The sequence below is a fragment of the Bos indicus genome, chromosome 18 (genome assembly GCF_029378745.1).
Source record: "Bos indicus isolate NIAB-ARS_2022 breed Sahiwal x Tharparkar chromosome 18, NIAB-ARS_B.indTharparkar_mat_pri_1.0, whole genome shotgun sequence".
NCBI classification, from domain to species: domain Eukaryota; kingdom Metazoa; phylum Chordata; class Mammalia; order Artiodactyla; family Bovidae; genus Bos; species Bos indicus.
This window is the reverse complement of record NC_091777.1, coordinates 50,520,995-50,542,968: the sequence shown is the minus strand read 5'-3', so window position 1 is coordinate 50,542,968 and position 21,974 is coordinate 50,520,995. Positions and strand designations below refer to the sequence as shown.

Sequence of the window (21,974 nt, the reverse complement as noted above, 5' to 3'; positions counted from 1 at the left end):
CTCCCTCAGATTTGCCCTGTAGGTAAAAAAGTAGGGTACGCTCCCACCCCAGCTCTCTACCCTTTCCTCCTCTGTTCTCCCAAGACTCACACTGCCTCCCCAGAAGAGCCGCCCTCGGCCCTTGAGCTTGGAGAAGATATACACCACTTGGCCCTGGTGTATGGTCAAGAAACGGCAGTCAGGGGCCACGTAGTCCTGAAGGGCCACAGCCACGGAGATGGGGTCTGGAGAAGGAATATAGAAGGGAGTGAAGGCACCCCCCACACAGGCTAGCAACCCAAGCCCTCCACACACCACCCCCCCGGACCCCTAAGGCTCACGGCTGCATTCCTCATCGGCACACATCTTCCGGTCAGCCAGCTTGGGCATGGGGCGGCCCCCGGCACTAGGCCCTGGGAAGGCAGACAGCAAGACGACACCGAGAAACACCAAGGACCAAGCCATCACGGACTCTGAGCAAGACAGTGGCTAAGGCAGGAATGGGGTCTCCAGCTTCCTCCTGCCCTCCCTTGGCAGTAGCATAAGGAAACCTGTGTTCTGGGTCTGGTCCCCTCCTTAAACCAGTCCCAGATTTCACCCACACCACCTAGAGGCTGCTACCCAGGCAGAACCATTTCAAGGACAGGGTGAGAGTTGCCAGCACAAGGAAATATCCAGAGAGGCCCAAGGCAGCCCAGGCCACTCCAAGTAACAAGTCACCCCCCTCAACAGAGGGGCCCAGACAGGCAGGTTAAAATATTCAATTCCATCTTTTCTGAGTTGGCTTGGACACCTAGGCCCCTCGGCTGTGTCCCCAGAGACAGAACAAGAGGAGCCAGTATGGAAAAACCACCTTGGAATTTCCTGTGCTGAGGAGCAGCAGAACAAGGCAGCCCTTTGATTGCCAAAAATAGCCCCAGCTCTCAAATACGGAGTGAATATTATATGTTGGGCCTTAGGCTAGGCGATGTCCAACCACAATCACTATTTCTTCTCAGAAACCACTTCCTGACTGTGCTAAACTACTCTCAGAGCCTCACCTTTCTCATCTGGGATACTAGTTATTTAGTAAAGAACTCACCATGCATATTTTTAATTAGCTCAAATGCATACCCTGCCTCAACTTGAAGGGGGACCGTCATAATCCCATTTTAGGTAGAAATGGAAGCACAGAAACTTAAGGAACTTGTCCAAGGTTAGTGTAAGCGGAGAGGCTTACCCATCACTACTGGGCTTGGAGCTGTCAGTTGCCCAAGGCCAGAATGAAACAGTGGCAGAGGATGTGAACTCAAGTCTCCTACCTAAAACCACACTTCAGAGATTCACTTGCCTGAAGACCCATCTCGTTCCTCAGGTATTCTCACCTCTAGCCAGCAAGTCCAAACTTTAGTTTTAGGGGAAGAAGATGGACACACACAGGCTTGAGGTGGGGAAGGATTCCTCCTGGTCAAAGACTAGGCCTAAGCTGTCTCCACACATGCAACACCCAGCACCAAGTACCATGCGAGCATCAAAGGGCTCTATCCACGTCGCCTCCCAGAGGCTTCCCTTGATCACCCGTTACTGTTCCCCAGCTCCACCACCCCATCATGTCAGTCGTATTCCTATCAGAACTCAGCATCTGCAATTAGCTTGTCTATTTCACTCACTACTGTGTATCCTATACCACAACAGTACTTGGTGTGTATTAGGTACTTGGCAAGTTATCTGTGGAATTTACTGAGTGCTTGCTAAGTCAGGTGGGGTGCACAGCTCAGGAAGAAAATAAAGCTCAGAGTGGGGACATCAGTTGTCTATCGTGGGAGTTGGGGGGGACTGTCCAGAGACCCCATGTTCCCATGTGCTATCTGCAGTAACTTTATGTAGTGAAGATGACAATCACCCTCCCGCTTGCATCTTTCAGATCCTACAAGGAGGAAGTGTGCATGTGGTGCCATAAATCTTCAGCGTTTCCAACACTGTCGTTCCTCTTTAATGGAGAGAGCAGAGTAGGTGCAAGCTGGGGCTCAGAACCTTGACACGGGAAAAGACATCCAGGGGAATTTAACACTGTTCCTCATTGTATTTATTTTTGTGGTAATTTTCTATTTCTGGCAAGGGATCTCATTTTCCTATCTATATGGTGTGAGAAAGGGTTTTAAGCTATATACATATATTTATACACACACACACATATTTAGTCAACTTAAAAATTGTCAAGTCAGATCTGTGACAGACTGCTAAGGAAGGTCCCCCATTCAATCTCCCCTTCTTATCCAGCTTCAAGCTGGGCACGTTAACTGTCCAGCCAGAAACCACATCTTCTAGGCTCCACTGCAGCTGCGGCACTGGAGGGAGACTGATTCAGCCACCTGCCCGAAGCTCCTGGCTGTGTCTCCCGTGTGTGACCAAGTCAGCAGGGCCCTCACCGCAGCAGCAGTAGCAGGGACCTCTTCCTGAACTCCAGCTCAATGGGGGGCTGCAAAGTTGAACTCAGCATCTCCCACCCAAACTGCCATTCCTACCATCCTTTCAATGACTCCATGAATATTCATTTTCCTTCCCTTTCTTCCTGAAGTACCTAGAGTGGTTTCTGTGAGACTCCTGCTATGAGAGAAGGCATTTTTGTCTAGAAAAAGGTAAAGAAAAACCTCTTTCTTAACACTCTATCATGTCAGAAAATTATCACAATCAACTTGAGTCTATACAGTGAATGGTGTGCCATTAAAAGCATCATCCTTGTGCAGTATAGAACCTGCCCAACTGTACTTGGCAGCCTGGGTTTTAACTTCTTGCCATGAATTCTGATTTGAGACAAAACAGAAAGCTGCCAAAATAGTAAAAGTGACAAGTTTGGACAGTGTTCCTACACTATTCTGTATTTGCCCAAGGTTGCAATCCCCCAATGTGCTGAGCTGCTCAAACACTAAGAATATTCTGGTGTGCAGGGAAGGGAAACACGGAGGACAAGAAAATAAAAACAAATGGTTGTGAAAAAACAAACCACAAAAAAACACTTTAATTCCAGCCTAACAGCGCCAGGTGCAATGTCTGGGGACAGACTCTGGGTACAATGCTGTGTGGCAACCACTCACTCACACACGGCTCCAAGAAGGCCCCCATGGGGGACTTACCTTCAGGGGGCTGAACCAAGGGGGGAGGGGGTGGCCCCAGAACAGGGGGCCGGGACAGGCATGGGGAAAGGGTGCTACTTCTTGGCAAAGGAGATCTTCATGGCGTTGTTCTGGGTGATCTTGAAGCCCTGCAGGGCGTCTCGAGCAGCCCCTGCCTGCACCTCATTGTCAAACTCCACGAAGGCGATGTCGTGCCGCCCAGGGACCAGCCGGACCTCCTTGAACCCAGGGAACCTGAGAGAAAGGCAGAGACTTCAGGGATCCAGCCTCAGCACTCCGCTTGAACATTCAAGCATCCAGTGAGTAGGGGCCAGGAATACTGCTAAACACCCCATGATGCAGAAGATGGCCCCAATAACAAAGGATCATCCAGCCCGAAAAGCGGACAGTGCTAAGTTGAGGTGTTCAGTTGAGTCCGACTCTTTGAAACCCCATGGACTGTAGCCCACCAGGCTCCTCTGTCCATGGAGATTCTCTAGGCAAGAATTCTGAAGTGGATTGCCATGCCTTTCTCCAAGGCATGTTCCCAACCCGGGGATCAAACCTGCATCTTCTACACTGGCAGACAAGTTCAACAAGCCACCTGGGAAGCCCCAGAATAACCACTACCCTCTGCTTTTATAATCTGCTGTTTCATTTCCCTCTTCTCATTCCTTACTTCCTTCCCCATTAGGCAACAAATCCTCAGGATTACCGGGTATCCTTTTTTCCATCAGTATTCTTAGAAACTGTGCATTGTTTTGTGGACATGGTATAAAATTGAGTAGTATGATTTTTGTTTCAGTTTCTCAAAATTTCCTCTCGACCCGGGTATAAAGGGTCCTGCTCCCTCTAACTGTGAGCACCTGCACTTGACTTCGCCCTTCTCCCAGGCTGCCTCCAGCTCCTGACCACACCATGAGGAATGCCCCACCCAGCCCCTTGGGCATGTTAGAATTTCATACAGTCAGGAGCAAAGTCATCAGTGTTGTTCTTTAGTCACTAAGTCACATCCAACTCTGTGACCCGAGGCTCCACTGTCCATGGGATTTCCTAGGCAAGAATGCTGGAGTGGGTTGTCATTTCCTTTTCCAAGGGATGGAACCTGCATCTCCTGGATTAGCAGTGGATTCTTTACTGTTGAGCCACCAGAGAAATCTAGGTGAGCACTTGACTAAATAGTGGACAGTTAGACCACACAATGGCCCGCATCCACCCACATCCCCGAGGGGTTGAGCATCCCCCAACCCCACACCTGCAGTCTAAACAGGCTGACTTCTTCCAGTCTAGCCAGCATTCAGTGGCATCTCACTGCTGCTGGACTTGCACCTCGCCTTTGTCTAAGTTAGAGACTGGAAAAATGAGATCCAGAGTCATCTCCATAAGGGCAGAGGACAGTCTGCCCATCCTGGCCACTGCTGACGTCCACGCCCGGCCGCTGCAGGGCCGGCCTCAGCTTCCTCCTTCTGGCCTCCAGGCGCTGTCCCCGCCTGCACAGACTTGGGCTCCGCGAACAGAACTATGAGGCTTCTCCCTGTGGTGCCACCTCGCGGCTACCACCCTCTGGGCCCAGCCCAGCCACAGGCCCCACTTACTGGTTGAAAAGCATGGAAAGCATGAGCTCATTGGTCTCTTCCGGCAGGTTGGTAAGGAACAAGATGTGATTTGGTGGATTTTCTGAAAGCTGCAGGAGAGCAACGGGAGACCGTAAGTCTGGTCGGGGATCTATGGCCCTCCTGCCCTCCAGCCCCGCCCTGCCTGAATTCTTTCTAGTCTTTCACCTAACAGACCCGGTGCTGTTGCCTGTCCACCCTACTGTGTCCTAGACTGTAAGCCACAAGGGAGCACAGTTGCACCCATAAGTGGGTGCTCAGCAGAAGTTCAGAGTGAACCGAGGTGCAGCCCACCCCCGCTCCAGCCTCCCCTTGACCTGCTCCAGCAAACACACCAATTCCTCTGTCCCAGGGCCTGACGCCACTGCTAAATCTTCATCCTTCAACAGCACCTCCTCGGGGAGGCCTGCCCAGACCACCCAACCTAAAACAGCGCCCTGCCTGCCATTCCTGTCTCCTGACTATACCAGACCCCAGGAGGACCAGACACTTACAGGCTGGGCAGGTGGCATCTGCCCCGGCATAAGCTGTTGTGGCGGCATGGCCCCCGGTGGGAGCTGGCCAGGCGCCAGGCCTGGAGGCGGGATCATGCCCGGCGGCGGCATGTAGGGGGGCTGGCCCGGCATGTGGTGCATGATGCGGGGCGCCTGAGTCATCGGCGGCATGCCCTACGGGGAGAGGAGGGCAGGGCTGAGAGGGGCACCAGCAAGTGGGAGGAGGTGTGCTTTCAGTGTTGGGAGGAAGCAGAAAGGAGAAAAGGCTGTTACAGGAAACCCCAGGTGTGAGACACAGACAGAAAAGATCCAGACTTGGAAAAGGCAAGAAAAGCATCCAAAGAGGAATGGATGGAGCAGATCAGGCCCAAGGTCACAGGGGACATCAAATTAGAAAGACTTAAAAATAAATAGAAACTTTTTTAACATATAAAAATTGGTTAGAGGAACTCCCTAGCCGTCCAGTGGTTAGAACTTGGTGCTTCCACTGCAGGAGGAACAGGTTCAATCCCTGGTCAGGGAACTAAGATTCTACACATCACTCAGTGTGGCCCCCCGCAACCCCAAAAAAGGAAAGAACAATTAGAATGGCCTAATTTTGCTTGTAGACATATGAACAAAGTTGGGGGCCTACTGGTAAAAAAAAAAAAAAGACTAGGAGAAAAATAAAAACATTATCAACTAAAAGGGGTGGAAATAAACACACTATAAGCAGCATGCTTACTGCTTTAAAACTTTATGGGGACTTCCCTGGTCCAGTGGTTAAGAATCTGCCTTGCAATGCAGGGGACGTGCGTGTGATCTCTCGTCTGGGAACTAAGATCCCACGTGCTGCGGAGCAGCTAAGGCTGCACACCACAACTGGAAAGTCGGTGCGTCAAAACAGGAGGATCTCGCGTGCCGCAACTAAGACCCAACACAGCCAAATAAATAAACAGACTATATGGAGAAAGAAACAGGCCCAGAGAACAGACGGTGAAAGGCAGAGGTGGATGGGGATGGTCAGGGCTGATGCAAAGACGCGGGAAGGGGTGACAGCAAGGGGAAGGGAGAGAGGCTGAAGGCAAAAAGCACATGCTCCCAGGGGAGACAGGAGCTGAACCCCATGTGAAGAGTCAAAGTTGGATGGAAAGCTGGGCACAGTAAGAGCGGAGAGGGTTAAGAGTGGGGTAGCTTAACCCAGACACAGACACTGACACAAGACAACCCATCAGAAGGTTCGGAGACCAGAGTGGGTACAATTCATTCATCTTTTCGTTAGTACTTTATGCTTTCTGTATCTTGTTTAGAAAACAAGATGTTTCTACTCTTATGGCCTCACCAAGGTCATAAAGACATTTTTCTGTTTTCTTCAAGAACTTTGATTACTGAAGCTGACACATTCAAGTCTACCATTTATCTCAAATTAACTTATATGTAGCCAAGTCAGGGCTTAATTTTCTCCTCTTACAAATATCCAATTGGTCCAGTACGATTTACTAGGGGAAAAAGTCCTTTCACCACTGGAGAGCAGCGATACCTCAGTCATATACAGAGCGACCACATACACACATGCATGTTTCTGGACTCTACTCTGTCCCACTGGTCCATCTTCCCATCCGCAGGCCAACACCATACCATTCCTGAACAACAGGCCCCAGCTTTGCCATCACAGACATTTGCAGACAGCCTGTCTGTCCCCACAAATCCCTCTCGGGATTCTGACTGGAACAGAGCTGACTCTTTAAACCAGTTTGGAGAGAAATGACATCTTAATAGCACTGCTGCTGCTGCTGCTGCTGCTAAGTCGCTTCAGTCGTGTCCGACTCTGTGCGACCCCAGAGATGGCAGCCCACCAGGCTCCCCCGTCCCTGGGATTCTCCAGGCAAGAACACTGGAGTGGGTGGCCATTTCCTTCTCCAATGCATGAAAAGTGAAAAGTGAAAGTGAAGTCGCTCAGTCATGTCTGACTCTTCGTGACCCCATGGACTGCAGCCTACCAGGCTCCTCCGTCCATGGGATTTTCTAGGCAAGAGTACTAAGTCTCCAAATTTCTCTCAGCCATGTTCTATCACTTCAGTGGGCGGCCTTGCACACTTTCCTTGGAGGTGTTTTTCAATTTGAAGTATCCTTGTTTGTTGCTAATGTACAGAAATAAAACTGACTTTTCCATATTGATCTGGTGACCTTGTTAAATGAAATTCTTTTCAATCCTAATAGCTGGTTAGTGGTTTCCTCTGGATTTGCTACACAAACACTGACTTTAGAAGACACAGCAAAATCAAGGTCAAGGAGAGAAAAAACAAAAAGACTGAGACACACAGAAAAAGATCCTGAAAAACTGGCAGAGCGGCATAGACATCAGACGTTTCCAAGTGGGGGCACCATCACTCATATGCTCACCCCCTACAGACAGGCACACAAGCTCCACAAGAAAAATGGAAGTGCGGGGAATGCCTGGATCTCCAAGGGGATACCTCTCCCTACCGCACCCCCGCACCAGCCCACGAGGCTGAGGAAGACCTGGTGGGGAGGGGGCTGTGTCTGTGGGCCCTGGCTTACCGGGACAGGCCCTTGCACGGTGCCCACCACAGGGGCAGCCGCCCCTCCCTGCACGGCTTTTTTGGCAGCTGGAGTCTCCTGGCTCTTGGGCTTCCTCTTCTCCCGCTTGCGGTCCCGCTCCACGAAGGTGCCCTTCATCTTGGCAATGATATCCGAGTCGGTCTTGGCATATTGGATGCGCTGCCCAACAGAGAGTAGAGGGTGAAGGAGACTGGACTTAGGAGCCAAAATCAGACCTTGCCTGGAGCTTGGTGAGAAACATCATAGAAATCCCTTGGCCTCAATGTCCCCATCTGTCAAATGGGTACTGAGGTATTTCCCACTTCAAAGGACGACCAGGAGGACCAGGAGCTAAAACATGCTCTAGACAGTGCCTGGCGTGCAGCAAGCTCTCAGGAATGGATGCTGGGATTCTGATAGGAAGATGGGACAGCCCCAAGCATCGCTCAGGGTACAAGGAAACAAGGCCAGGACAGGAGCACTATACTGGAGAGTTTCCATCACACACGAGACCGAGTCTCCAAACTAAATCTCAGTCAGTGGTTTACAGAGCACCCAAATTTGCTCCGAGGATTCAGCAATGAGCCAATCACACAAAAGCCCCGCCCTCTTGGCATTAGTTCGCTGGGGAAGATATGACAGAGATCTAAAAGTGAACCAACAGGGGAAGGGAAAGTGAGGAGTTGAGAAGAACTGAAATTTTCAGAGTGCAGCCAGAAAGACCTCAGGGAGAGAATGCTGGCGTAAAGACAGGGAGGGAGGGAGGAATGCAGGCATCTAGGGAAAAAAGCGTTCTAGCAAAGGAAGAGCCAGAAGAGCTAGCGTAAGGGGTGTGTTCAAGGAACAGCAGGGAGGCCTACGTGGATGAGGAGGGAGGCGACATCACAGAGCCAACAGGGGGCCTTGGGACTTTGTCTTTTCCTGAGCAAGCTGGGAGTCAAAGAGTGTTATAAGCAGGGGGATGACGAGCTCTCACTTGTGACTCCCAAGGAGCGCTGTGACCATGGGATAGAGAGAGGCCTGGGAGGAACAGGAGGTCAAAACAGGGAGAAGGGTCGCGGCTGGGACTAGGCGGGTACCAGGGGAGGAGTGGGAAGAATCAATGGAGGGTTTTTTGGAGTTTTTGTGTGTGTGTGTGTTTTTTTTTTAATTTTATGTTTTCAGTGGAGGTTTTCCAGGTAGAGTTGACAGGATTCCCTGATAGAGCTCACAGTGGCTCAGCGCTTTCTACAGTTCAAGCAGTGATGTTAAAGAAAAGCAGGGGAGGAAGGTCCACATAAAATGATTTATGATTTTTAGTCCTCAAAAGGGAATTTCCAGCTACTCCAGAAAAGCAATGGAAGACGTGGCAACTGTGGGCTCACACACCCACAACAGGACACAACAGGCAGGAGTCAGAGAACAGCCCCCTCTGGAAGGAGGTAAGGGCATCAGGCCGCCCCTGTGCCCCTGGGGCCAATATCTTCCACGTGAAGAGACCTGCCTGGGACCTGCGGGCACTGACACTTGCTGTCACCACCCTACTGGTTCAGGGAGGCATATTCCAATCAGGTGAAACTCGAAGAACTGACAGGGAAAGAGAACTGATTGATATGGCAGGAATTCTGGATCAGCGCAGGGACTCTGAACAACAGAACCCCTGTCTGTTCAAGGCCTACTGAACGTCTGTAACCCAGTTCCTCCCATCCCATGGCCCCATGTAACCACGATTTATACATCAGCACCTGGTACCCAGTGATAGCCATCACTGTAACCCCTGACCCTAGATGAACTCTCCCCTTATCCCAGACCTGGGACCCTGACCCAGCCTCACCATCACAACCGAACCCCATCTCCCACAACTGAATCCATCCTCCCCAACAGCCACAGGCATCTCCCTAATCCTTCCATGGTTTGCCGGCAACCTTGGAGTCAAGTCCACCTTCAGGATCAGCTCCTTAGCCTGACTTCTGACAACTCTCCAGGCCATGCCCACCCCACCATCTCCCACCCTTCACTTCTGCCGAATGAACTTGACTCACTTCCCCAGTTACACAGGTTCCTGGTTATCTCCCATTCTTAGTTTATTTGTCTTTCTCAGCTACTCTTCTCCAACTCTTATTCATCCAGAAAGGCTCCCTCGCAAACTCCCAGACTGGGTGAGAGTAGGCTCCCTGAGTTCTGTGCATTCACCTGTCCCAGCCCTGACCCCTCGGGTCGTCGCCACCTGGAGACAGGCGTCTCTCTCCAGCGGCACTGTGGGTCTACGAAGGCAGAGCTGGGACTTCCCGTGACTGCTGTGTCTCCACTGCCCCAGTACAGTGAACAGTGGATACGGAGGACCAACGGAGGAACTCCCATCCCTAAGGCTCTGGACTACAGGGGACAGTAGTCCAGACCCATCCAGCCTGCAACACGTGGCGCGGGCACACACCATAGCCTCCACACCCGGTGCTCACCATGGGCTTGTCGTAGAAGGGGAAGCCCTGCATGGAACGCAGCGCGTTGGTGGCACTGCTGACCTCCTTGAAGATGACAAAGGCCTGGCCCCTCATCTTCAGGCTTCGTGACACCAGGATATCCAGGATCTGGCCAAACTGGGAGAAGATGGCATACAGGGACTTCTTCAGCTCTGCAGTAGGGAGAGAAAAGACCCAGGGGTGACTGCAGGCCGGGGCATCACATCCTGGCACTGGAGCTCCGCTTTTCAGAGGAAATGCAGCCCAGAAGGGAAACCATCAGCCCACTGACAGAGTACTGAGCAATACCATCAGCAGTCTAGAACCACTCAGGTGGTCGTGTGCGTTGACTCTGTAGTAGGTCAACAGTCACAATACCTACCCCACAAGGTTGCTGCAGGGGAACACGAGTCACACATACAGAGGGCACATAGTAAATGCTCGATAAATGCAAGGACTTTCCCTCAATGTCTCCAGCACCTTGACACAAGCCCCTCTGATCTGGCCCTGGTGACTTCTCCCACCTCATCTCTCCCCATGCCCCATCTTCACTCCTATGGCTCTAGCCACACTGGCCTCCCAGCCCTTTCTCAGGCTCATCTCAGCAACCTTGCCTCAGGACCTTTCCACTGACTGATCCCTCTACTAGGAGCAACTTTCTCCTGATCTGTACATGGCTGCATCCTTCCAGTCACCCAGGACTCAGCAGAGATGTTACCTCCGAGGCCTTCCCTGACCACCCTGGTGGGATAGGAGCCCCCTCATGTCACTCCCCCAACGGTGAGAACCTGCTTTTCTTTCATGGCATTTCCTACTTCCTGACATCATGTTTGTTTCCTTTTTGCTTGGTTAAGTCTATCCTATTTGTTTATCACATATCCCCACAGGGAACTCCCTAGTGGTCCAGTGGTTAGAACTCTGTGCTCTTATTGACAAGGGTCCAGTTTCAATCCCTGGTCAGGGAACTAAAATCCCATAAACCCCTTGGTGTGAGCCAAAAAAAAAAAACCCTAATGAACAGTACAGTTGCCAGCACACAAATCTCCAAATACATTTGCCTGAATAAACACAGCATTAAATGATTTCTGGGAATAACTTCACTGAATTTTTACCTCTACTCCATGAGTTAGCAATTATAACTGCCCCAATTTTATTAATGTGGACAGAGGCTCTCAGAGGATCTGTCACTGGCCCAGGACCCAAGTCCATCTGAACCCAGGACTACCAAACCTCCCTAGCAAATGGACAGCCAGGAAAGGGTACCAGTCTTATGCAAAGAAGGTACCTGAGCTTAAGATACCCGGTCGAAGAGACAGTAGGAAAGAAAAGGGGGATCGGGTAAAGAGGGAAGCAAATAGCCAAAAATTCTGATGGCATTTCTGAGATTTATCTCCACCTGCCATCCCCATGGCCTGAACGCCAAGTGTGGGCCTGAGTCATTCCCCTGGGTGCTGGGCCTCTCCCCAGTCTCCTTTCTTGCCCACCAAGTTCACCCTTCACAGCTGGAAAGATCTTTCACAATTAACTGCAACCCTTGCCTGGCTCCCCAAAGTCCTCAGGATGAAGTAAAACACCCCACCCAGCCCTCAAGGCATCAGGAGCCAGAGTGCACTGCTTGCCTGAAATGTTCTCCATGAATCACCAGCCTCTAAGTCTCAGGCACCCAAAACTGCAGTACATGTGGTTCCCAGAGTGCCCTGGGCTCTCTTTTGCCCCTGGACACTTGCACATGCTGGTCCAGGTTAGTCACTCGTCTCCCTCATTGTAACACAGATGCTGCTTCCTCTACCTGGTAGGCTTTCCCAAAATGTCTCCTGTTCTATGAACCTGAATACCTCTTTCCAAGTGCCCAATCCCAGCCTTGACTACTATGCCTCAACTTCCCCAATTATGGCCATGGCTACTCTGGGCTATCACTGTCTGGGAGCAGATCTGACTGTGGTTCCATGAAGTCAGGACCAGGACTGTCTCAGTCACCACTGTGTCCGCAGCTCCACAGAGAACTGGCCCGGCACAATGCTCTAACAGTATATGAGGGATTTACATGGCTTGTTTATTGTCTTCAATAGCAACTTTATCGGTAACCTAAACTTAATGCCAGCAAGCTCCTTCAGTTCTCCTAACAATTTTCTTGAGGAGCTAATAAGAGCTAACACTTATATCCAACCCTTACTAACGGCTAGGCAGCATTAAAAAAAAAAAGCATGGAAGTTTAGCTCATATATTCCCCATAACATCTGCGCACAGATTTTGCCCAGCTTTCCTATATACATAAAAACATGAAGTTCAATAAAAAGTGATAACTTGCTCAAGAAAAAAGAAAAGTATGTCATATCTAGAATCGAGTTCTTAATCAGAATTCCATATAGTGGTTTCAAGCACGTTTCCCTGCTGTATGCCTTGGGCAAATCACATCCCTCTGGAGTCTCAGTTTCTAATCTGAGAAATGGGAACAATAGGTCCTTCCTGCAGGGTTGCTGTGAAAGTTAAATGTAACCATTATTTATACATCAGCACCTGGTACCCAGTGTTACCCACCATCATGGTTCATTTCACTTTATTTTGAAATGAAACGTTTTCACTGTGGGTTAATAACTTGAGGGCATGACAGTGACCAACAGTTGCAGTTCTTAGGCAGTTCTCACCCTCCTGGAGCTCAAAGGCCAGGAAAGAGAGAGTCCCCTGACAGCCAGATCAGGACTTGACTGGGGAGGTTCAGGGTTTTAGGAAGTCAGAGGCAGGCACGTGGGTGGAAAAGGGAAGGGGGAGGCATCCTGGAGGAGGGGGCTCCTGAAGCTGAAACCTTGAAAGACGAGCAAGTTACCAGGATAACGAGGAAAATGTAAGAGAAAATGAGGAAATATCAAAGGCACTGCCTCTGCAAAGACCGAACTTAAAAGAGTTTGGCTGGAGAAGGCTGAGGAAGAGACACGGATGCTGGGGACAGAAGAGGGGGCAGGCTCGTGCGGGATAGCCTGGTGTCCGGACTATCCCGAAAACTCACCATCCTTCTTGATCTTCTCATTGAGATTGTTGATATAAATAGTGTGGTTGGGGCGGGTCTCGGGAACTGCCATTGACAAAGTTGCTGAGGTAGGGCTGAAAGAATGAAAAAGTCCCACTCAGTCCTGGGTTTCTGAAAATCCTTTTGTCCTAACGCGGGCTGCTAAAGGATCTTCCTTCCAAGAGAAAGTCAAGTAAGGTAAAGACGAGGGAAGAGGGAAGCACGGCTCGGAAAACAAAGCAAACGCAGCACACAGATTCTCCTCCCCGCGTGGTGAGGGAAATCTCGTGAGGTTTACTACGAGTCCCAGGATGCTCTACTCGACTTAGTAGGCGGAGCGGCCTAGGTAGCGATTCCCACTGGCCCACGCGCTCAAAGGCCGGCCCAAGAGAAATGGCCCGGATGTAAGAGCCAGTTAAGGCAAGCGGGACGACTTTGCCGAAACCTGGCCTCGCGCAGAAAAAAAATAGTTCCCACTACACGAAGCGCAGGAAAGCCCGGGCGTCACGCGCTCCGCCGCCAGGCGCCTACGGCCGCTTGTGTCCAAGAATACTCACCGAAACAGACTCAGCTCCCGCAAGCAGTGCCTGCTACGCTGCTGAGTGCCGACCACAAAACTTCCTCCTCTGGACCCGCCTTTGTCTATCTACAAGCCAACCCCTGCGCGGAAACTTGGTAGCTTGGCCAATCAGAGTAAGGCTAGCTCCCGGACCCAGATTTTGCCAATAAAAACGGCAATTGGGTTCCCGCCTCAGCAGAAAAACTCCGCCCAACCCCTGCAAACCCTTTTGCGGCGCACGCGACTACGGACCAATCCGTGAAGGCCGCGCCCCCTCACGCGCCTCTTGCCAATCGGGACTCGGTTCTTGCGGCAGTCTCTTCCAAGGCCTTTCTTTCACAGCCCCGCTCTGTCACGTGATCGTTAAAGGGGCGGGCTTGAGTTGCTAATCTTACCGCGGGATTTGGGAAAGGCTTTACGCTGCGGCAGCCATTTTGCGGGAAGGGTAGGCGAGTTTTATTGCCCGACCCTGTTACCCCAGCCGTATGGGGGCTCCCAACGACCTCCAATCTGTGATCCTTCTCCACCCCACAAGACTTCCTGTTGCGCCCCGATTTCAGGACTTTCTCCACAACTAGGCTATTTTCCCTGCCAAGTGTCCTTTTGACCTCTGGCTCAAAGGTCAGCTCTAAGGTTCCAAACTCGGGTCAGAGATGCGAGGGGGTGGGATCTATTCTAAATTCTCCCAGTTTTTAGCCCAGGGGTCCTAAATCCCACGCTTTAGGTGCCTTGCCCCAGGCCTGGGCTTTCGTGTCCCATAATTTCCCAAGTTTCTAAACTAGCCCAGGATAAGAAGTTAACTCCTAAGCCTCACACCTTGAGCTCTGCATCCCAACTCTACCACAGATCTGTTTGCACATTAAAGGACCCCTTAGCCCTCAGATTCCTTGTCATTTGCGTCAGCTTCAATCCCTGCTCCCAAGGTTCCAGATTTTAGCCCTGTTTTTTTAACAATCCCAACTTCAGCTCCCAGATCAGGAATTCAGCTCTAAGACCGCCAGACTCTCCATCCCTGTGACCATATTTTGGAGGATCTGTCCCCTCTCTCCAATTCTTGATCTTTCAGCCTAAGTCACAGACCCCAAAATGATTTCTCCATGTTCTCCTCCTTTAGAGCCACCAGTTCCTCCTCCCGAAACCCCTGCATCCCAGGCCCTTAGTATTCCACTTCCTCCCCTTCCCCTAAACCTCCCCGAATTAGCTTTTCCACCCTCGAGTTTCCAGGCCTCTGTTCCCCCACCACCCCCACTGCCGCCGCCGCCCCGTACCACCGGGTTTGCTCCCCCTCATGTCTTCGGCCTAGAGAAGAGTCAGCTCCTGAAGGAGGCCTTGGAGAGGGCCGGCCCAGCCCCCGGCAGCAGAGAGGACGTGAAGAGGCTCCTGAAGCTGCACAAGGACCGGTAGGGTCCCATGGCCCATCCCTCCCACCCGTGGTCTCACCCAACCACCTCTCCCCACATCACTTCAGTCATCTCTTGGGGTTTCCCATTTTCTTAAGGGCAAACAGTCTGCTTCAGCTCCCTATTTGGACGCCTTCAGTGGCTGTGTGCCTTCAGCAATGTAGAAAGCTCCTGCTCCTTGAGAGCACCTCATCCAGTGGGAGAAACAGATGCTCCCTCCACCAGACAGTGACAGTCCAGAGAGGTCAGAGCCATCTGGAAGGAGTCTAGAGGGAGTTGGTGCCCCAGGAGTGGGGGGTCTCAGGGGCTTGTCTAGAGGAGGGAACCCCTGAGTGCTGTCGAGCAAGTTTCTTGATGAGAAGAGAAAATAGCTTGTGCCTGGGCCCAAAAGTGAAATGAAGAGATGTTCTTTTCAGGGACCTGCAAATACTTGACAGAGAAGTGGCAAATGTGGCCACTCATTTCCCAGGTGGCCAGGAGCCCGACACAGGGCATGGCGGGGTGGGGGGGATGCGGGGGCCTGTGAAGGAAGGTGGACTGTCCTGAGGGCTCTGGGGAGCTGTGGAATGGCTTTGTGCCCTTCCAGGGAGGGAGGGAGGCTGCCTTCCAGGAGTGGAGATGGTAAGACTGGAGGCTAGGGGCCCAGAAGGAAGCTGGAGCACCCAGAGACCCAGGCAGGAAGGAAGGGGCCTAGACATGGGCTGGGAGTGAAGGGAAAAGGGAGAAGTGACCTGCCCCTGTCCGGAAGAAATTTCCAGTTCTCTAGACAAGTTTATAATCAGCCCTAAAGGCCCCAAGTATAGTAAGACAAATTGTTTTGTTTTTTGTTTCTGCTGCGCTGTGTGGCATGTGGAATATTAGTTCCCCAACCAGGAATAGAACCCACATCACCAGCAATGGACCCACAGAGCCTAACCACTGGACTGCTGGGGAATTCCCCCATAGTGAGGCAAATTTAATGCAAGTAACAACCACCCATTATCTACATATGCCAGGTGCCGTTCTAAGTGTTTTTTTACTTATTAATTTAACCTCAGCAATTCCATGAGGCAGGAACTATTTATTTTTTTTAATTGAAGTATAGTTGATTTATGTGAAGTCGCTCAGTCGTGTCTGACTCTTTGCGATCCCATGGACTGTTGTCTACCAGGCTTCTCTGTCCATGGGATTTTCCAGGCAAGAGTACTGGAGTGGGTTGCCATTTCCTTCTCCAAGTTGATTTATAATGTCATGTTATTTTCAGGTGTACGGCACAGTGATTCAGATACACATATACACACATACATATATGTATGTACGTATATGCACGCACGCATGCATGCTAAGTCACTTCAGTCATGTGCAACTCTTTGTGACCCCATGGACTGTAGCCCGCCAGGCTCCTCTGTCCATGGGGATTCTCCAGGCAGGAATACTGGAGTGGGTTGCCATGCCCTCCTCCAGATACAAAATAGCATATCTATGTTAAACTCAACCTTTTAATTTCTCTCTCCCCGCTCAGGGCAGGAACTATTGTTACCCCATTTTTCAGATGAGGAAGCTGAGATTCACATTGGTTAAGTCACTTGGCCACAGTGCTTAGAAGAGGAAGGGCATGGCAATGGGGCACCCTACTTTTTGCGGGGGGGGGTGGTGGCACCCTGCTTTTAACCAATGTGCTGTGATATCTCCTCTCATCAGGAGGGTGCCTCCCAGCCTTCCCCTTTCATTGGCTTTGGGATAGAGATAGAAGCACACTGCCTGGCACCTCCTGAGCCCTGGTGGAGAGGGGGGAAGGATTGGAATCACCAAAATATTCTTGAGTGGCCTCCCCTAGGAAGGGGCTGGGCCTGACTCTTATCAGTGATCTCTTAGGCCTGGAGCTGTCACCTGGTTTTGCTCAAGGCTGAGTGAAGGGATTTCCATCCTAACTGCGTGAAAAACAGGCTTGAGAGGGAAAAACATGGAGAGTTTCGGCACTGATGAAATTAAATTCATGTTTTATGGCAAGACGGGAAAAATTTCTTTTTCTTGATGTGGATCATTTTTAAAGTCTTTATTGAATTTGTTACAGTATTGCTTCTGTTGTTTATGTTCTGGTTTTTTGATTGTTGAGGCTTGTGGGATCTTAGTTCCCCGACCAGGGATCAAACCTGCATCTCCTGCTTTGGAAGGCAAAGTCTTAACCACTGGACCAACAGGGAAGTCCCAGCAAGATAAAATAAATGTAAATTGTTTCTTTGCCCATTTGGGCCTCCTCCCTCCCATTTAGTGTGCATTTACCAGACCTCCTTACAGAGTAATATTCCTTCTTAATCTTGTTAAGGGGTCAAAATGACCCATGTCCCACAGCTTGCTTTGTACTTGTAGATCTGGATTGAGTAAATGGTCAATAATATTTTGATAACCCTTTGTCTCAAAAACTTAACATATGACTGTGTTTTGACATCTGATGGGTAGAGAAGTCTTCAGAGCATTCTGCAAGACTATCTCCCAGGTTATAATCCTCAAGTTGGCTCCAATAAAATTTTCCCTTTCTTCCTTTCGTTAATTTTTTCATCCATGGTGTAGAGCATGCATGCATGCTCAGTCGCTAAGTCACGTCCAGTTCTTTGCAACTGTAGCCCACCAGGCTCCTCTCTCCATGGGATTCTCCAGGCAAGAATACTGGAGTGGATTCCCATTCCCTTTTCCAGGGGATCTTCTCAACTGAGGGATTAAACCTGAGTCTGCTGCATTGACAGGCTGGTTCTTTACCAGAGCCACTAGGGCTCAACATGATATAGAGACACCCCTTCTAATAAATTCCTCTGACTCCTAGTTGCATAGCTTTTGCACATCTGCTCTTTGCCCCTTCAGTGGCTGAGAAAAAGCAGGGAGTAGCAGGCAGAAGAATGATTCCCATTGAACAGACGAGAAAATAGAGGTGGGGAAGGGAAGTGTCTCATCAGGGATAAAGGCAGTCTGACCCAGCCAAGAGCAGCCCTTGAGGGTGAGACCCTAGGAACTGGTTCCCTCATGACCTGAATGCGCCTCTGATTCAGTTTCAGAAGTGACCTGCAGTGGATCCTCTTCTGTGCTGACCTGCCCTCCCTCATCCAAGAAGGCCCTCAGTACGTACCCTGATTCAGGACCCCAGCCCCTTGGCTGGCTGTGCCCTCAAGCCTTTGCCCTCACCAGCCTCTGTGAGGATTGACCGGGAAGTGTGGGAAGAGTGGGTTCATCCCAGGCAGCCTAGGGGGAAGGAGGAGGGGAAGGAGAAGGGGAACTTACCCAGGTCAGGGTCCTGGGAGCATGCGCAGTAAACAGTTGAAACAAACAAGCAAGTGAACAAATCTGGTCCATTATCTCTGACGCCCCCTTGGCACCTGCTCCTCCTGGAATCCCAGATGACATGTCTGCCTAACCTCCCACCCACTCACCCCACCCCAGCCCTCCAGCCTTGGGTTCAGGCCTTGGCCATCCCCTCTCCTAGGAGGGGGAAGTCAGGTCTCTCCAGTCGCCCTGGGAGACAAGGGAATTCCCCCAGGGCAGCAAACTGTTCCCTACACTCCAGCTTCCAGGGCAGAGGGGGCCAGGAAAGACTCGAATTAGAGGTTGGGGGGCTGGGCCTGTCTCTCCCCAGGTGTGGGCTGGTGGCCTTGTGGATGGCAGGCACCCTCCTGGCGCCCCCCGGCGGCACCCCCTTGGAGAGACTTGTGCAGGTGGCCATGGAGAGAGGATACACAGCCCAGGGGGAGATGTTCTCAGGTAGGTTGGGTGTGGAAGGGTGTCACCCAGATGTCCTGCAGGAGAGGACTGGAGAGCTTGGCTGGGATACATCAGGCACATGGGGGACTTTGTTCCATTCTTCGCACCCTTCTCCTTCCCCTGCCCCACCCCACCAAAGAGCAGAGTGTTATGAGGTGGACTCTGGAACCAGGCCACCTGGGTTCCCAGCCCAGCTCTGCCGCTTCCTGCTGCGTCACCATAGACAAGCAACGTATCCTCTGTGCCTCACTTTTTTTTTTTTTTAAATTTTTTTTGCAGTAGAGTTGCTTCACAATGTTGTGTCAGTTTCTGCTGGACAGCAGGATCAGTCAGCCATACACATAGATGTGTGTCCTCTCTTTAGGACTCCCTTGTCATTCAGGTCACCACAGTGCATTGAGTTCCCTGTTCTGTACAGTAGATTCTCATTAGTTGTCTATTTCATACATGGTATCAATAGTACATAGGTGTCAGTTGCAGTCTCCCAGTTCCTCCCACCCTGCCCCCTTGGTATCCATACATTTATTCTCTGCGTCTGTGCGTCAGTGTCTCTGTTTTGCCAATAGGATCATGTGTACCAGTTTTCTAAATTCCACACACATGCATTAACACAGGATCTGTGTCTTTCTCTGTGGCTCATTTTCCACGTTTGCACGAAGAGATGATGGTCACGGTGAGGGTTACAGGCACTGATTCCTAAAAGCCTTTTTCCTGGTGCCTGGTGCACAGTGACTGCTCCTCGTGTGTCTGCTCTGTCCCTGCAGTGGCCGACATGGGCAGGCTGGCCCAGGAGGCACTGGGCTGCCAGGCAGAGGTGCTCTGCGGCGGCCTGGGCGGTCCCAACAGAGACCACGTCCTGCAGCACATTGTCGCCGGACACCCCCTCCTTATCCCGTATCCCAGGGTCAGGGAGGGAGCCGGGCTGGGATAGGGGGAGTTGGGGCAGGGGGTATGTGTGTGTGTCCTGGGGCCGCCCCACAGCATTGGCCTTGACTGCAGTGCAGCTACGACGAGGACTTCAACCACGAACCATGTCAGAGGAGGGGCCACAAGGCCCACTGGGCTGTGAGTGCAGGTGGGTTCCCCCTCCCCTGCCCTGGACCCTCACTGTGGGCCTCCCTGATCCCCAGTCTCCCCTCCTCACATGCTCACCCTCGTGCCAGCCCCTCCACACTAGGGGGGAGGAGCAGGAGTTGGAGCCAGGGTTGGACCACCTTTGTCCCTACAGGGTAGTTAGCAGGGTCCTGGCCAGCAGCAGGTACTTCAGCATCTGTCAATCAGGGTTTTTCCCAAACAAGAAACTCAGAGCACAGAGGAGGATCAAACTGGGCTGCAAACCTGGTCCAGACACTCCCAGGCTCTGTGACTCTGGACCTCCAGGTCCGCATTTGGAAATCAGGATGAACAGTCCCAGAGCAGAGGGCTGTTTGAATGTTCAAACTCTTTAAATGGTGCCTGGTAGGTTCCATGTCTCAGTGTTAGCTATAGTCAGCACCTTCGTCTTTCCACCTGCCTGATAGAAAGCAGCGCGCTGGTGTGCACACCTCTGAGCACGGCTCTCCTAGACAGCTCGCAACAACTAGGTGATGATGTCTGCTCTGTTTGGTGCTGCCTTGGCCACCTCCCTGTGCTGACAGGCTGTCGGAGGCAGGACTTAAAATGCCTGCAGTTCTGGAGCCCAGCCCCATGGGTTCAAATCCAAGCCCAGCTGTGCCCACGCTGTGTACAGTGCAGGGATCATGGCAGCGCCCACCCTGGAGGGCAGTGGAGGGGGACTCTGGGAGCCCCAGCCCCTTGTCAGGGCTCAGCTCCTACTCACAGCCGCCCCCTCTTCCCCACAGGGGTCCTGCTGGGTGTGCAGCATGTGCCCAGCCTTGGCTACTCGGAGGATCCCGAGCTGCCAGGCCTGTTCCACCCAGTCCCCGGCACACCCCACCAGCCACCATCCCTGCCGGAAGAAGGCTCCCCAGGGGCTGTCTACCTCCTCGCCAAGCAGGGCAAGAGTTGGCACCACCAGCTGTGGGACTATGACCAAGTCCGGGACAGCAACCTGCAGCTGACGGACTTCTCGCCCTCTCGGGCTGCGGATGGCCGGGAGTACGTGGTGCCTGCCGGCGGGGTGCGGGCCGGCCTCTGTGGCCAGGCCCTGCTCCTCCGACCACAGGACTCCAGCCACTAGGCTGCTGCGGCCCCAGCTCAGCTGTGTCACCAGCCACAGAGTGCCCTGGCTTCTCTCTCTGAGTGACAGCCTGAGGGGTTGGACTGGACCTCCAACCAGAGATCCTTCATGCAAGGTCCCCCCCACATCCATCCTGGGCATCACCCCAACTCCCCCAAGCCCACCTCCCAGAATTGAGCACCTACTCTGGGCTGGGGTTATAGCCAGGAGCCACACAGACCAGCTGCCTCTGCAGGGGAGAGACTGACAACCGCTGAGACCCCAGGGCTTGTCCCCCCCGCCCCATCAGTGCTGCATCCACCCATTTCTGGCTGCCGACCACCCTCTCCTTGTACCCCTGACAGTGTCTTCATGTCAAGCCGGAGAAGCCTTTTAAAACACGAACCATGGACTTCCTGGCGATCCACTGGTCAAGACTCCGTGCAGGGGACACGGGTTCTGATCCCTGGTTGGGAGCTAAGATCCTGCATGCCACATGGTGTGGCCAAAAACAAAACCCAAACACAAACCACATTTCACCACTGCCCTCTGGAGAAGCTTCCAGAACCTCCTGTATGCTCCTTGTGCAGCATCCTCCTGGCTCACCCCAGTCTCCCTCACCCCAGGTTCTTTCTCCTCATACTTTCTGCCACCAGTGGGGTCTCAGGTGCCTGGGGTGTCCTGTGCCTGCACCCGGCCCTCCATTAAAACTCCTGAATCCACAGTCCTGACTCTTATCACTTCCTCAGGGAAGAGGCCCTCAGGCTCAGCACCTCCCTCACCTGTCTGCTCTCCTGGTCTAAAAGGCAGAATCTCCCACTGCTAATTATTTGTGCCAACCCCTTCACAACCCCCTTAACTCATCAAGTCCTCCAACCCTCTAAGGAGGGTACTAGATCCTCCCAGTTTGAGGGAGAACAGGCTGGAGAAGTACCGTCACTGGCCTGAGGTCACAGGGCTGGCCAGT

General features: G+C 51.9%; 3 protein-coding genes across 7 annotated transcripts; 1 reads left to right on the top strand and 2 right to left on the bottom strand.

The window, feature by feature from the left end:
- Positions 1-90: 90 nt before the first annotated feature.
- Positions 91-2,796, bottom strand: MIA (MIA SH3 domain containing; the record flags this gene model as incomplete). The annotated part of the gene is given in 2 exon segments (XM_070771063.1): positions 91-224; positions 321-2,796. Coding segments are annotated over 2 exon segments (258 nt in total), but the record flags the coding sequence as incomplete, so codon positions are not given.
- Positions 2,797-2,946: 150 nt separating this feature from the next.
- SNRPA (small nuclear ribonucleoprotein polypeptide A) lies at positions 2,947-15,007 on the bottom strand. Of its 2 annotated transcripts, none has more exons than XM_070771062.1 (7): positions 14,989-15,007; positions 13,162-13,256; positions 10,158-10,330; positions 7,720-7,899; positions 5,179-5,352; positions 4,667-4,755; positions 2,947-3,326 (listed from the first exon to the last, which is right to left on the bottom strand). In XM_070771062.1, the coding sequence occupies exons 2-7, from the start codon at positions 13,232-13,234 to the stop codon at positions 3,167-3,169; spliced, it is 849 nt and encodes a 282-aa protein (XP_070627163.1). In that variant the 5' UTR covers positions 13,235-13,256; positions 14,989-15,007; the 3' UTR covers positions 2,947-3,166. The 2 variants fall into 2 exon arrangements, with proteins under 2 accessions (XP_070627163.1, XP_019834380.1); XM_019978821.2 differs by lacking the exon at positions 14,989-15,007 and adding an exon at positions 13,719-13,897.
- On the top strand, positions 14,114-21,731 carry ACTMAP (actin maturation protease). Of its 4 annotated transcripts, none has more exons than XM_070771060.1 (6): positions 14,114-15,120; positions 18,144-18,212; positions 18,725-18,849; positions 18,989-19,081; positions 19,854-19,924; positions 20,691-20,827. In XM_070771060.1, exons 1-5 carry the CDS (start codon positions 14,807-14,809, stop codon positions 19,916-19,918), a joined length of 666 nt encoding a protein of 221 aa, XP_070627161.1. In that variant the 5' UTR covers positions 14,114-14,806; the 3' UTR covers positions 19,919-19,924; positions 20,691-20,827. The 4 variants fall into 4 exon arrangements, with proteins under 4 accessions (XP_070627161.1, XP_070627162.1, XP_019834379.1 ...); XM_019978819.2 differs by lacking the exon at positions 18,989-19,081 and adding an exon at positions 19,614-19,743 and having other exon boundaries at positions 14,117-15,120; positions 20,691-21,731; XM_070771061.1 differs by lacking the exon at positions 18,989-19,081 and having other exon boundaries at positions 14,115-15,120.
- The last annotated feature ends 243 nt before the right edge of the window (positions 21,732-21,974 follow it).

Bases quoted from the DNA above. Each gene is read 5' to 3' on its own strand.
- SNRPA (XM_070771062.1), bottom strand. From the start codon at position 13,234: ATGGCAGTTCCCGAGACCCGCCCCAACCACACTATTTATATCAACAAT. The intron at 10,331-13,161 runs GTGAGTTTTCGG...TCCCTACTGCAG, and splicing joins TGAGAAGATCAAGAAGGATG to AGCTGAAGAAGTCCCTGTAT. The intron at 4,756-5,178 runs GTAAGTGTCTGG...GCTCTCCTGCAG, and splicing joins AGATGCCACCTGCCCAGCCT to CTTTCAGAAAATCCACCAAA.
- ACTMAP (XM_019978819.2), top strand. From the start codon at position 14,807: ATGATTTCTCCATGTTCTCCTCCTTTAGAGCCACCAGTTCCTCCTCCC. The intron at 18,213-18,724 runs GTACGTACCCTG...GTCTCTCCCCAG, and splicing joins CTCATCCAAGAAGGCCCTCA to GTGTGGGCTGGTGGCCTTGT. The intron at 18,850-19,613 runs GTAGGTTGGGTG...CTGTCCCTGCAG, and splicing joins CCAGGGGGAGATGTTCTCAG to TGGCCGACATGGGCAGGCTG.